This window comes from Sminthopsis crassicaudata, chromosome 1, assembly GCF_048593235.1.
Source record: "Sminthopsis crassicaudata isolate SCR6 chromosome 1, ASM4859323v1, whole genome shotgun sequence".
In the NCBI taxonomy this organism is placed as follows: domain Eukaryota; kingdom Metazoa; phylum Chordata; class Mammalia; order Dasyuromorphia; family Dasyuridae; genus Sminthopsis; species Sminthopsis crassicaudata.
Genome location: NC_133617.1, coordinates 172,976,791 through 172,993,075, shown reverse-complemented (window position 1 = coordinate 172,993,075; position 16,285 = coordinate 172,976,791). Strand labels below are relative to the sequence as shown.

General features: G+C 34.1%; 1 protein-coding gene across 7 annotated transcripts in view; it reads left to right on the top strand.

Annotated features, from left to right (window-relative positions):
- Positions 1–16,285, top strand: part of ELOVL2 (ELOVL fatty acid elongase 2) — a 120,013-nt gene that overhangs the window by 89,399 nt on the left and 14,329 nt on the right. For 6 of the 7 annotated variants that reach the window (XM_074271581.1, XM_074271635.1, XM_074271609.1 and 3 more), the window contains 2 exons: positions 3,087–3,274; positions 14,877–14,954. In XM_074271581.1, the coding sequence (XP_074127682.1) occupies positions 3,087–3,274; positions 14,877–14,954 (266 nt within the window). Of the gene's footprint in view, positions 1–3,060; positions 3,275–14,876; positions 14,955–16,285 lie in introns of all 7 variants that reach the window. The other variant, XM_074271590.1, reaches the window with a different exon arrangement.

Below are 16,285 nucleotides of genomic sequence, written 5' to 3'. Positions count from 1 at the left end.
TCACTTTTGCAGTGGATGAGGAGAAGGGAGGTAGTAGAGAGCTTGTATCCATTTCCTTCACTTCTACCCCTAAAGACCAAGAATAAAGACCAAGGATTTTTGTTTATCCTGACTCCAGCTGATTCATCATCACATGCAGGGTGATAACTCAGTCTTCACAATATCCTTTGACCATTTATCAATTGGAGAATGGCTTGATTTCTCATAAATTAGAATTCTCTATACATTATGGAAATGAGGCCTTTATCAGAACCCTTGACTGTAAAAATGTTTTCCTAGTTCATTGCTTCCCATCTAATCTTGTCTGCATTAGTTTTGTTTGTTCAAAAACTTTTTAATTTGATATAATTAAAATTTTCTATTTTGTAATCAATAATGATCTCTAGTTCTTTGCTCATAAATTTCTTCCTCCTCCACAGGTCTGAAAGGTAAACTACCCTATGTTCTTCTACAAATTTCTTTTAATAACATTATTTCCCCATTAATCCAGATTGAGTCTTTTGTCATCATCTTTGACCTCTCTGGCCCCTAATCAGTCACCATAAACACCGATTCTTCCTTTGCAGTATCTTTCCTTATCCATTCCTTCCTTTTATTGCATTCTAGTCTAGACCTTCATTAGTTCAGATCTGAATTATAGTTATATCTTCTTTCTTGGCCTTTCAGCCTCTTAAATTTCCCTTTCCCTCCCTTCCCCACATTCACATTCAAATCTGTCCATATTAACTTGAAAACATTGAAAACAAATGCAAATGATTTTGGTAGGGGAGATGGTGTTTTTAGTTTGCTTGGGTTTTTCGAAGATTTCTTTAGATTCCCGTTATTTAGAGAATAAAGTTCAGAATACATAATCTAGCATTCTGAGCTTTTCCATAGTTTGTCCCCATTTGACTTCTCCAGCATTTTCTTCCAAGATCAACAAATATAGTTCCTCTAGTATATCCAAACATATCTATTCATTTTCTCCTGAATTTACTTTGTTTTCTCTTGCTCCTTTCCCTCTGTTCACACCACTGCCTACAGTGCCCTTATCCCTTCTCTTCAGCAATCTAAAATCCTGCTTCCTCTTTAAAGACTAGTACAAAGACTCCCTCCTTTAAGAGGACTTCTCATCTAGTCCAGTGCACAATAATCTCTTTTCTCTGAGCTCTGAAGTTATTCATTTGGTAATTGATTATATACTACCTTAAGATATGCCTTATGTTATTGTATTTCTCTTTAATTCTTATATTGTTAACTTTTTCATTTTTAATACTAGATAGTAAACTGTTTATAGTTTAAAAATGTTACATTAAATTTTATTGCATCCTCTACAGGGCCTAGCATCTAGTAATTGCCACTTGAGTATTTGTTGATTTCCAAATCTCTGACATAGAATCAGATTGATTTCCAGATGTCAGCCTCATCTGTTCCTGTCTACTTGTCTGCACCAGATGTTTCCTGTCCTAATCTTGCATAAAATCGATGCTCTGCACTTTGTACTCTGCACAATTAGCATTGGCTAATTGTGATTTGACTTAATGGAGATTAGAATTTAGGTATGAGTATGGGCCAATACCATGCCTTTCAATTTGTCTGTATTCTCTTCATCTGACTTCTGTTCTGAATTTGTCTGTATTCTCTACATCTGACTTCTTTTCTGAACTTATAAATTCAAATTGCCAATTACTTTGAAGATACCTAATAACCACCTCAAACTCAGTGTCTAAAATCAAATTTGTTTTATTTCCCAATAAATTAGCTCCTTATTACTTAATTCTTTCTATATCTGGCACAACTGACTCTTCACTGTTCAGAGTCTTTAGTGGCTCCCTTCTGTGTCCCAAGTGAAATCCAAACTCCTTTGTTTGATATTCAAGGGTTTTCATATTTTAATTCACGTTACCTTTCTAGTCTACCCTCCCTGAATCCTATTCTCCATTGAAATTGATTTCTGACCCACACTGTGCTTTCACAAGTCTTTTTATGATATAAATTATTATTATAGTTATATATTTGTATCTTATTTCCCCACTAGCCTGTAAGCATCATGAATTTAGGGACCAGATATATTATCTCTGCATTTAATACAGTGATACTTAATAAGTATTTATTGAATGAGTACAGAAGAAGCCTAAGAAATGATCATTAAAAAATAATACCTGGCTCATAATAAATGCATTTAAAAGGATATATATATATCATCAGTTGTATTAATTATTTTACTAGGTATTCTTTTTTTTTCCTAAGGCATTTGGGGTTAAATGACCTGCCCAGGGTCACACAGCTAGGAAGTGTTAAGTGTCTGAGACCAAATTTGAACTCAGGTCCTCCTGACTTCAGGGCTGGTACTCTAAACACTTTACCACCGCTGCCCCTACTAGTTATTCTTAAAATATAGATTTTTAAACTCATTTTGTGCTTTTATTCATTTAGAATGCTTTATGTATATGAAAACTTCAGATTTTCTTTTTACGAAAACTTAAGTTTTGGCATGCAGGAAGTTTGCTTTTTCCCCGTAGCAAGTTCTGAAGCTGATAGCACAGTAGACAAAAAAGAATTGTTGTTAATGAAAAGTATGTAGGGTGATTAACCCCATAAATTAACCCTGTCTCCCAAAAGAACTTAGCATATAATGACTTTTAACTATAAAATTTTTTTTCTGCTTAGTGTAATGAGGTAAGAGTAGAAGACTTGAAATTTAGAGATCTGAGTTTAAATACTGGCTTCATGGGGAAGTCACTAACCTCCTAGAGCCTCAGTTTCCTTGTTTCTAAAATAGGAATAATGAGACTTGCATTGACTCCTGCTGCACAATTATTGTTAAACTGAAGCATTTTGTAAACCTAAAACACCATATAATTGGGAATTATAATTTTATATAATATAATCACAGGGTGAACATTAATTTATTACTTTGAAGGGCATATAATTTTAGGGCACATAAACTGAAATGTAATGATGATTTATTTTTCCCCCTATATCTTTGTATTATTTTATATTCAGTTATAAACTGACTTTTTACATTCTTTAGAATAGAGAACATCAAATTCAGCAAGTCTACTTAACTTTCTTACTCAGTAATCTCACTGTGTGTTTCTTTTCAGATGCTCGGGTCAGAGGATGGCTCATGTTGGACTCCTACCTTCCTACTTTTTTTCTTACTGTAACATATTTACTTTCCATATGGTTGGGTAACAAGTATATGAAGAACAGGCCTGCACTTTCTCTCAGGGGTATTCTCATTTTCTATAATCTTGGAATCACACTACTCTCTCTATATATGCTTGTGGAGGTAAGTTTTCATTCAAACTACAATTCCAGTGTTTGGTATGATGCCTGACATAGAGTAAGCACTTAACAAATGCCATTTAATTTATTAACAGTTTCAGAATAGAGCAATTTCTATAGGTATTTACAATCTAGCCCCTGCGTTCTGACAGAATTTCAGGGGTAGGATCCAAGAGGGCTATGATATTCTTGAAGATCTGAGTAACTTCTGGTTTTTGATAGGTCTGCTTCATAAAGTTCTTCTTATCTCTAAGTTATATTTCTCCCTTAGTATTTTAGATCCATTTTCTTTTGTTCATGTCTTATTCAAAACAGATTGACCACTGAAATGATTTGGGAAGGGGACATGAGGGTAGTCATGTAAAAGTGATTAGACTTGCTCTAGATTGAGTCTAGATGTCAAGGCAAGGAGCAGTCTGCAAAAGTTGCAAAAAAAAAAAAAAAAAGCAAAATTTTTATTTGATAGAAGGAATAAGATCCTAGCAATTAAGAGATTGTCTAAAAATAGAGTGAACTCCAGTAGTAGTGGCTTTTCTTTGAGGGAGTTCTAAAAGCAGGGTATGAATGAGCACTTATCACATATTCTGTTGATGATTTCATGTTGAAATCCTTTCCAACTTTTAAAGATTCTGTAAAAAATGAAGGATTCATAGAACTATAAAATGTTAGAGTTGGAAGAGATGTTAGACATTCTCTAGTCCAGAGGTATCAGACCTTCTTCCTCAGCCATATTCAGTCACTACACTCTCAAGTGCAGCTTGAACCAGATTAAAATGTAATTAGGGAATATTTAACACAATACATAAAAATACTATAAATGAGAAATAATGTTAAGTTGTGGTTATCTAAGTCATTATGTAACCTGCAGGGATTCTAAAGATCATTTAGTGACGACCTCCATTTCTATTTGAATTTGACAGCTCTGTTCTGGTTCTTATCCTTATTTTGCAGGTGATAGAGGTAAAGTCCAGAGAAGTCATGTGCTCAGTCACACAACTAGGGAGTTTCAGAGTCTTAGTAACTGAAAGACTTAGGCTGTAAAGTCAAAGGATTTGCCCCTGGTCAAAGTTAGTAAGTCTCGTAGGTAGATATAACTAGACCTATATCTCTCCTGCCTCCAAGTACAATGCTTTTTACATTATGTAATATAGCCTGTCTCTTAAGACAGTTTGCTTTCAGGACAGCTGTCTTAAGACTTTAATTCCTAGCTTCTTTAACTATGGTTCATAATTAAATGTAGGGGTCACAAAGTTATAATTTATGATGATGATAATTATTAAGACAGTGAACGTTTGATTTGTATACCTATTATATATATATACATATATATATACTTATATGTATGTGTATATATGTATATACTTATATATATGCCTTATGTTTTATATATATACACACACACACACACACACACACACACACACACACATATATATATATATATATATATATATATATATATATATATATATATATATATATATATATATATATATATATATATATATGTATACTTTCTACTTTATGTCGATACTAATTCTTACTTCTCTAAAACAAAAGTATAGTATCTTGTAATTTCTTCCCCATCAGCTGCTTTCGATAAATGGAGGTGGGAAGGACAGCATTGAAACTGGGGGTCTTAAACAGCGATGGTGGGTGACCTTTGAATTCTTTCCACCCAGGCACCTTCTCCATAGTATAGATAAGCAAATGAGAGCTAGCTCAGTTTGCTTTCAGGGCAGCTGAGAGTTTCCTTGAGAAGCATTCCCAGCATCTCTGTAAGACTGGCTCAATGGCATCTCTGTGCCTGATGACTGACCCCTGGAAGTGTGAGAAGACATTCCATTTCTTTTCTAGCTGCCCCCATGACATCCCACACTTCCCATTCCTTTGTGGAGCGCTGGGCTCAGGCTTTTTTACAAGGCCAAAAACAAGTACTGGTTGTCCTGCCAGCAGAATCATTCATTATTTTACACAGATACCACCAAGAACTTCTTCTGAAAGCCTTAAATGAACCCCCTTTGCTAAAAATGAACATTCCTTTGCTAAAAACTGGACCAATAAAACTGGGAGCTAGGGAAGGGTTCAGGCTTCAGTTTGGGATATAGATAAAGTTGATGTCTATTTTCTGTCTTTGTCACTCCCTGCTGACTATCTATCTATCTGCTATCTCCTGTACCTCTGTATTAAAACCTGGTCTCAGGATGCCTTCATCATGCCCCTCCCCCCCAAAAAACTTCTCATTTTGGAAGATCCCTTCATCCCTAGAATTCAAAACTCAGAGGTAGTCTCAGGATGTCTTCTTCCAGAACCTTTATTTGAAGGGGAACCCTAAAGTGAGCCATCTCTTTGTTTCTCAACAAGCAACAATCTAGACTCCTCTATCTGGTTTCTGCACTGGGTACCTTTTTCTATTTCCATTCCACACCATCTTTTTCAGCTTACTTTTATATGCTGTCTTCCCTCATTGGAATGTAAACATTGCAATGTAAACTCCTAAAAGGCAAAGATTCTTTCTGCTTATATTTGTATTCTCAGCACTTTGCACCCAGTATTATACTTGTTGACTGATTGAGGAAAGGTTAAAAAAAACTCATTCTCATGCTAAGATATGATTGATAACAGCTTCAAAGTGTTAGTTTTCCTATCAGTCAACAAGCATTTGTGATATACCTTTGTACTGAAATCAAAACCTTCAGTTAAAAGAACAAATTTCTAATGGAAATTTCAGGAATCTGTCATTGGATGAAGAATGTAATTTATAGAACATATAATCTTTTATTCCTGAGATCACACACATAATCAGCTCTGTTTAATAAACTGAAGCTTGTCTTGTTATTTGGAAAAAAAAGTTAGCATCAGTATAAGAAAATGCGATTAACAAATTAAGCTAGTCTGTGTGCAAACACTTTCTCTTGCTGTCAGGTAATAAGCAGTCCACTTTTATAGCTGACCCTTCACCCCCCATCTTTAATAACCATTGTAACCAGATTTAATCACTGTAAATATTGGGATATCTCTCATTTTTAATCCAGTAGTTTCTATCTCTACTAATTCCTTCTCTTCACTAACCCTAAATGCTACTTGGTCCACATATGCCCTCTACTCTCCCTCAGTTTTTCCCTTGACTCTTACTTTCTCTAGCTATCATTCTCTTTTCTTTCACTGCCAAAATTTTCACAAGAATAGTCTGCACATTCCCTGTTCCACCTCCTTATATCATCTTTGATTCTTCTCGCATTTACCATATTTGATTAACTGTCAAGTAACGAGGATTCTGCCTCCAAAATTTTTTAAATGTGTCACTTTTCGATTCCTACTGAAAGGACTTACTAAAAAACAATACCTTGTTTAGTTTCCTTTTTGGCTTTGGAAATAACCTAATCCATCTTGAACATACTTTCCAAATTAATCTTCCAGTATACGAATTTGATCATGCCTTTCCCCTGTTCAAAGAACTTCATTGGGTCCTTATTATAATTACATTATAATAATAAGTTTTTTTTTCTTTTTCCCTGAGGCTAGGGTTAAGTGACTTGCCTAGGGTCACACAGCTAGGAAGTGTTAAGTGTCTGAGATCAGATTTGAACTCGGGTCCTCCTGAATTCAAGGCTGGTGCTCTCTCCACTGCACCATCTAGCAGCCCCCCATTATTATAATTACAATATAAAATTCAAACTCCATAGCCTGACATTTAGTCCATTTCTACCAGGGGTTCTTAACCGGGGGTCCATGAACTTTTTTTTAACAAAGTATTTTTGATAATTATAGTTCAATATAATTAATTTCTTTTATACTTCAATATATTTTATAATATGTATTTAAAAACATTACTCTCAGAAGGGATCCATATACTTCAACAGACTTCCAAAGAGGTCCATCACACACACAAATGATTTGACAATTTCTCTCCAGTGCTTTAATTGTTTTAATTTAATTGATTAATTTTAATCTTGCCAGCCTCTATTCACTTTCAGGTATACTCATATCAATCCCAATTAGATTATTGACTGTTCTTCATTCTTCTCCTTATGTTTTCTGAGCTCAGTTCATTTGTACAGACCTAAAATCACACCTTCCATTTTTCTATTTGTGGAAACCCTTCTTTTGATTCTAGGTTTAATTCAGATGTTACCTCCTCCATAAAGTCTGTATTCCCCCAGCTAGAAGTCATTTTCTGCCCCCCCCCAATCTCTGAGGGTTTCTATTTGTAACCTCTATTGCAAAATTCATTTTTCACATATTAAATTTGCCCTATTCACTTGCCACATTCTAAGATCTCTTAGTTCTTTCTTAGTTAGACATCTTAAATCATATTGTATTTGTGTATACATCTCCTCTCTACTACAGCATAAACTTTTTGACGGCAAACTATATCTCAGTTTTCTTCTAACCCACATCTAGTACAGTTCTCTTTGCATTGAAACTGGCTTGTTGAATATTTGTCAGATTAGAACTCCTGCTATACCCCTACTCCCATATTCCTAATATAATTTGCCCCAGCCTTGATACCTTACAATTGGCCTTAGCAACTTACATTGTACCTTATGTGTCCTGACTAATTCTTAGGAAGTCAGTCTCCTGAGCATTCAGTTCAGCAGACATGACTAGCCAAGTGCAGCCCCAGAATGGGAAATGGCCTGGGGCATGTTAGGGAGGAGAACATAATGCTGTGGCATTATTTCCACCCAACCACAAAAGTTGTGGGAGTAGTTTTGTAGAGGTAATTGTAGCCTTTTCCCTTTGCTAACAATTTTCTTGCCTTCCTGCTAACCAACTGTGTAAGTTGAGAGAATACTGTGAGAGTCCTCTTAATATATTGAGAAAAAGTCAGCATAATATTGACATATTTGCTGTTTTTTTTCTTTCTCTTGTGCTACATTCCTGGGAAGCACTTAGTAGTACCATGTAACTGCAAAGTTAAAACTGGAGGGCCTACATCTGGATGATAGAAATAATCATTTCTCATTTCTGGGGTGAGAGGTGAGGGGGGAAAGTGGAAAAAGAGGAAACTTTAGAATTTGTAAATTTAAATCTACCCTTCTCCCTCTGACTATAGAAGATGGAGAATGGGGATCTAATACATCCTTCCAGGTTGTCATTATGATAGTCACCTCATCATTTTCCACCCTAAATGTAGGATTTCATCACCCCCCTTTTCAGCTTCATTCTAACTATTGTATTCTCCTATTGGATTGTGAAATCTTTGAAGACAGGGACTTATCTTTTGTCCTTCTTTTTATCCCCAGTGCTTAGCACAGTACATTGTAGACACATTGTAGGTATTTAATAAATGTTAACTGAATATTCACTATTTATAAGTAAAAATAGGAAGTTTTCAATTAGCCAGCATATATTTACTGATGGTCTACTATGTGCAAGATACTGCAATAAGTACCTTAAGAAATACAGGTCTAATTCTTACATATAAAAAGTCTAAAGTTGTGGATAACAAGGACCAGATGGTCTAGTTTGAAAAATTAGATAAACACACCTTAAAAGAAAATTAACAATACTGTCAATCTGTAAGTACTTGTCTTTCAGGTGGACTGCATGTAGAAGTTTTCTCATTGAGTTTCTCACACTAATTAAGTTATATTTACATATATATATATATATATATATATATATGACAGATGTAGATAGTTAAATATAATATAAATAAGCACTTCAAATATATGTAAATCAATGATACAGATAAATGCTATAGAAATTTGGAGCTTAGATCAGTAAAAGGGAGAGTACTGCATTCGGAGTCAGCTACTTACAACCCAGGTTGCATTGGGCAAGTCACTTAACCTTTCCCAATTTCAGGTTCCTCATCTTAGATGAGGAAGTTAAACTACATAATGTCTAAATCTCCTTTCAGTTCTAAACCTGTGATTCTATGATCACTGATCATGGGCTGGGTTCTTCATGGATCAGTTGGGGACTGAATTGAACTTTGAAAGAATTTTCTATCATATTTGGGGAAATAGAAGCAGCCAAAGAGAGTTGTAATGAAAGTAGAAAACTACAACAACAACAAAATTCTCAAAGCTACTAAATGTAATCTCAAATTGAATGCTGTTTTTATTATATTCTTTGGGGGTTCCACTTTTTAAAAATCTGATATTGTCCCTAAGAGATTAGTTATTTGTTGACTTCATGGGAACACACTGGATATCTCACCCTTGAGAATTTTTCTCTCTCTTTTTTTATCATTCCTGGTTTTAAAATTTATGGTTTATCACATGCTTTGCTCTGTCTGTCCTGTCCTTGATTTTTCTCATTAGCTTATTTTTTTTCCTTTTCTTTGCCAATTCTTATTCACAGAAACTCCTCACTTTTTTTCTTCAGTTTTTCCCTCTTGCTAGATATGCTAGCTTTCTGCAAGCCATATATCTCCCAAAACAAGTACCCAGAAAAGATTACAGAGCTTCCTTTCAGTTCCATCCCAAAGACAAAGGCCCAGAGTGCTATTGGTTCAAAGTCACTTGCCTGTAATTCTTACTTCTCTTTTAAGGAAAAAGTTTATGTTTCTTATCTATCTGTTAAGAAAACTTCCTACTCTATGAATTCAATTAAAAATAAATAAATTGCTCATTGTTCAGAATTGAATGTCTGGATCAGAAATGAAGCCTCCATGGGAAAAGAAATCTGAAATTGGAAGAAGGGATGGGGAAGGGTGAGAAAAAGAATAGTAGATGAATCGCAGATACTGAATGAGTGTTTCTTTCTTTGTTAGTAGTAGTTTTAATGGGCCCCGAATATGTATTATGTAAGATTAAGCTCATTGCCATAAGACCTTGGGTCTGTGAACAATCAGTACTATTACTTTTGCAGTAAATGGACCACTGATCCAACTTGATTTGACCCATGTAAATAAACTAAACTTTTTTCTTTCTCAGGACTAAGATATGATAACCATCTCAGTTGTTGGTGTGCTCTCTCTGGTTTTACAAGAGAAGATAAGTTTATCATCAATTGAGATGGTAGATGTTGATAAGTTATTTGGTTTGTTTTTTTTGTTGTTTGTTTTTGTTTTGCTTCGTTTTGTTTTTTTATTTATTTATTTTTTACAATGCCAACAGTGTAAGTCTTTGAGTCCCAGTATCCTGGGAGGAAAGATCTTGATTTAGATCATAAGTATTTCTTTAAAAATATCATCTGGAAAATATGAATCTTTTATTAAGTCTTAACAGATTATACAAAACTTTCTTCTTCTATGCTTCTGGGATGCTAATCTATATTTGGTCTCCTCAGGGTGGCAATTTGAATAGCTAATGAGGATATGGGAAGTAATAGGTATGGTAGATAGTATTAGGCAGACTAATTCAAGAAAACCTCTTTTTTCCAAATGTAAGGCATTCAAAAGAAAATAACCACAAGACCTTATATGAAACAGAGTTATATTTTGCATTACTTTTGTCTCCATACAAGAGGCATAGAAATGGCTACCCTCCTTTTTCTCCTTTGACCAAACCAAATGAAGTCAGAGAGGAACAATATCAGGAACATCTGGGCCCATAACTTGACATATATTTTGCTTATACCTTTAAAACAGATGAAGAACACTATGAAGATTGACTAGGAATCAGGATAATTATATAAAAATTGTTAGGAATGAATATTTTCTGTTATCCATACCTCAGATGAGTTGCAGAGACCAGAAAGAAACCCACTAAAAACTCTTGAGCCCTGATGATGCAATGATGGTGCATCTATTTCCACTGATTATGGGAATGGAAACCTCTGGAGATATTGGACTAGAAATTAGTGAACGATTTCTGTTTTAGACTTGTGCAACTTTTCTTGCATTTGAGTTCTTTAAGCCAAAGAATAGGCTCACTTCCATACCATATCCTTCCCCAGCCACACGTGGCCTGCTGCCTATTTGTATGGCTCTAAGAATGTGTTGTTTTTTTTTTTTTTTTCATTTTCAGACACAATGAACTTTATTTGGATATATAAAAACCATTCTTAGCTTGAGAATTGTTCAAAAACTGGGAGTGGGCCATATCTAACTAGCAGACAGTTTGCTAGTTAGTATCTGAGCTCTAGGTAGCAATGCCGTACATCAGATGTCTTGGTGGCCTCTAGATCTCTGTTTTATGGAGAAGGCTTGGAGGTACTTTAGATTTTCAAAAAACACAAGTACTGGCAGGTCCCATCAAGCTGGTAACATATTTTGTGTCAACGACTGAAGGACCAGGGTAGCTGAATTTATCAGCTTAAGGACAGTTCTCAGGGCAAGTTGAAGAGTAGTTGTGATCTCTGTCAATGGCTAGCCAATGAAATCATAAATCTTTTAAAGAAATACCTTTTTTGCTAGTCACCAAATAAGTCCACTAGCGTCTAAGAAAAAATCTAAACTCCATATGCCTAGATTTCTCTGAATCAAAAAAATCTATGAATCTGGAATCCATTCAGAGAAAAGAATGGGATTTTCAGGAGATATGAAAAAAAAGTTGAAATAATTTTCTTTTTATAGACCTGCCAAGTATCTCATCACAAGACTCTAATGAACTTCTATAGGAAAAAAGTTCTAATTCTTAAAATCTTTATAGAAATGTAAATAAAAATAATTTTGAGATACAGCCTCACACCTCATACATATTAGCTAATATACTAGATGGACAGAGTGCTGGACCTAGAGTCAGGAAGACTCATCTTCTTAAGTTCAAATTTGGCCTCAGATACTTACTAGTTATGAAATCCAGGGCAAAACAGTTTGCCTCAGTTTCCTCATCTGTAAAGTATTTTGGAGAAGGAAATGACAAACCACTCTAGTATCTTTGCTTAGAGGAACCCCAAATGGGGTAACAAAAGTTTTGCAAATGACTGAAAAATGACCAATAAATAAGGCAGAAAAGAAAAAAGATAAATGTTGGAAAATATGTCGAAAAATAAGGTCACAAATACGAACTGATCCAACTTTTCTGGAAAGTAATTTTCAACTATGCTCAAAGGCTGTCAAACTGTATATCCTTTGGCCCAATGATACTGCCATCAGATCTGTACTCCAAAGAGATCAAAAGAAAAAGAAAAAGGAACTATGTTATACCAAAATGTTTATAGCAGCCCTTTGTTTGTGGTGACAAAAATTGGAAATTTAGGAAATGTCCATCAATTAGAAAATGGCTAAATAAATTGTGGTATGTGATTGTGATGGAATACCATTATACTGTACAAAATGAGCAGAAAAAAAAGAAAGCAGGTTGCTTTCAGAAAAACCTGGGAAGACTTTTGTGAAGTGATGCAAAGTGAAATGAGTAGAACCAGGAGAATACTGTACAAATTAACAGCAATATTGAATGATAATCAACTGTGATTGACTTAGCCAATCTTAGCAATATGATTCAAGACAATTCTAAAGGACTTGTAATGAAAAATGTTATTCATGTCCAGAAAAAAACTGATAAGAGTCTAAGTGCAGACTGAAGCATTCTTTTAAAATGTCTTTATTTTTTTTTTTTGGGGGGGGAATGCAATTCCTTTTGCAACATGGCTAATAAAGAAATTTTTTCTATCACTGCACATCTATAATCTTTATCAAATTGCTTGTATTCTCAAATGAGGAAAAGCAGAAAAGGCATATAAAACTCAAAAAGATTTTTGCATTTCTAAAATATATGGAGAATTAATTTAAATTTATAAAAATTTATAGCCATTCCCTAATTGACAAATGGTCAAAGGATAATAATTTTCATATGAAGAAATTAAAACTATCTATAGTCATATGAAGAAATGTTCTAAACCACTATTTATTAGAGAAATGCAAATTAAAACAATTCTGAGGTACCATCACATACCTATCAGATTGACTAAGATGACAGGAAAAGATAGATAAGTGTTGGAGGGAATGTCAGAAAACTGGGATACTAATGCATTGTTGGTGGAGTTGTGAACTGATCCAACCATTCTGGAGAGCAATTTGGAACTATAACCAAAGGGATATAAAATTCTGCATACTCTTTGATCTAGCAGTGCCATTACTATTTCTGTATCATAAAGAAATTTTAAAAGGGGGGAAAGGACCCACATGTGCAAAAAATCTTGTAGTAGCTCTTTTGGTGATGGCAAGGAATTGGAAAATGAATAGATGGCCATCAATTGGGGAATGGTTGAATAAGTTATGGCATATGAAAATAATATTATTGTTCTCTAAAAAAACCAGAAAATTCTGATTTTAGAAAGGTCTGGAAAGATTTACATGAGTTAATGTTGAGTTAAGCATGCAGAACCAGGAAAACATTATACACAGAAACAGCAGTATTGTGTGATGATCAATTATGGTAGACTTGGTTCTTCTCAGTGGTTCAGTAATATTTGAACTCTGGACATCCAAATGGAACATCCAACTCTGAATGGAAAATACCATCCACATCCAGAGAGAAAACCTTGGAGGCTAAATGTAGACCAACATATACTTTTACTTTTTTCCCCTCATAGCTTTCCCCTTTGATTTTTCTCTCTCAACATGATTCATGTGGAACTATGTAAAAAATCAGTGTAAATATATAACAAAAATGTTTTTACATGTAATTAGGGAAAATAATCATTTTAAGACAAAAAGTTTTAAAGAGAATGTTAAAAATTGAGAGAAAATAAAGAATCAAACGTATAAGATGGATAGTTTTGGACATAAAATATGTTCTGTGATAAATCTTACAGAAACAAGATGCAAAAGAAAGTTTTTTTATCTGATTCTGGGAACTGGAATCAATAGTTTCTTTTCATTGATTGGCAGGGAAGATCATTTTCTTTGGATGACACCTAATTAAAATAGATGGAGAGCCAATGAGTGGGAGGAATTGGGTGTGAGGAAAGAAGAGTTGTTTCATCAAAGGCATGTCAGATTTTAAAACTGGACAAACTTTTAAACTGTACCTAGAGATTCTTATAGACAATTCAGTATACTAAACACATCTCAAACATGATTGTTCTATTGTAATATGTAGAGTTGATTTATAAATTAGCTGTAATTTTTTTAATTATTAAAGCTTTTTTTTCTCAAAATATATGCACAGATAATTTTCCAACATTGACCCTTGCACAGCCTTGTGTTCCAAGTTTTTCCCTCCTTCCTCTCACCCCTCTCCTAGATGGCAAGTAATCCAATATATGTTATACATATAAAATATGTTAAATCCAATATATATATATATACATATATATATATATATATAAACATATTTGTACAATTATCTTGTTGTACAAGAAAGATCAGATCAAAAAGGAAAGAAAATGAATAAGAAAACAAAACATAACACGTCCATCAGAATTGGTTGTCATATAATCTTGTTGCCGTGTATAATCATCTCCTGGTTCTGCTCATTCCACTTAGCATCAGCTCATGTAAGTCTCTCCAGGCATCTCTAAAGTCATCCTACAAGCTGCAAATTATTATAAGTTTGATATAGCAGATAGCATGTAATATATTCAATTCAGTTCAAAAGCAAGAATCGAGTCCTATGATAGCATCTGTTTAAGAATGAATTGGCATAAACCCAAGTCCTAGCCAGTTTCCTGAATAAATGCCAGTAGAAAAAAAATGAATGAGTGATTCATTTAGACTTAATTTCTGCTGTTTTTTTATCTTTTCTTTATTGTTTCTATTTCAGCTTGTTCTTGCCACTTGGGAAGGAGGCTACAACTTACAGTGTCAGAATCTCGTCAGTGCAGGAGAAGCAGATATCCGGGTGAGTCTCAAATAGAAAACTGATAATTTTACAAAAGTGAGACTTTTATCCACTATGGTGGATTTGGGTGGACAGAGGATTCCTGTCTTTGGTGAAAATAAAATATCATTTTTGGGATTTTTTTCATAGTTGCTGAAATGAAAAGCAACAAGTTTTCCATTTTGGATCAGTTGCTTTAGAATAACAATAAATAGAATAGTGAAATCAAGAGTGGGGATAGTGACAATCATTCTACTGATTTCAAACATATTAATGTGAATTTGACCTAGCCATTCAGAAATATTAGTCAAACAGAAATGCTAAATATTAATTTTATCTAGTCAATCTCTGTACTATTAAGTACTTCTAAAGTAATTTAAATAATCCTGGAATTTGAGAATTTGTGCATTTTGAAAAGTTTGGACATTTACAATTTGTCCTAGAAGCCCAGCTCAGTGTCTGATCTGCCTTCTCTATCTCTAGCTTGGTCTCTCACTCTCACACATCCGACCTGAAATTTCATTGAGAATTTCCAGTGTGAAGATACTTTCCAGCAGTGCAAATCTATACCAGCTCTGAGAGTTACCTAGAAGCTATGGTGGAAAAACATAGAAACAGGTCCATACAGACACAAGAATGACTGTAGAAATCTACAAATTAATGTTATATTATGTATGTTGCATTATTTATTTTGTTAAATATTTCTACAAATTTTAATCCCCTATGCCTCTGGGAAGTTTTGACATCAAAAGTTTGACATCTCTTGTCTAGAGAAAAGAATTTAATTGTCACTAACAAACACAGGCAGCAACTTGAACAAGACTTGAACCTAGTTTTTTCTGACTGGAAGCTATCTTATCTATCTGCTAACTTCATGCTACCTCTCTTATTATTTCTTACTATTAGTAAATTTTTTTTCTTTGTAATTAATCTTAATTCTCATTGCTACATATTTCTATTTCCATTCCTGGAAGTCACACTGAACAGTTGTTCTCTCTCCTCTGTATTAGACTCCTTCATACCTTTGAATGCTATTATTAAATTACCCTCTTACCTTTAAAGGGTAAATAATCTCAATTCTTTAGTGTTTCCTAATGTTTTGATTTTTGTGATTCTTTTCAAAGTCCTTTCTCAATTCTCCTGCCAGTTGTCAATCTTACTTTCTGCTGTGTATAAGAGGAGAACTACCATATGATTTCTAATATTCCTTTTGGGGAACATCCAATAACTGAAGAGACAACCTACTGGCATGGACTGGGGGTCAGTTAGTTATCCACTGAAGCAACTTATGCCTTTTGTGTTTCTTTCTTTGATATGTTTTGATATACATCAGTACAGTTGAATTCCATAAT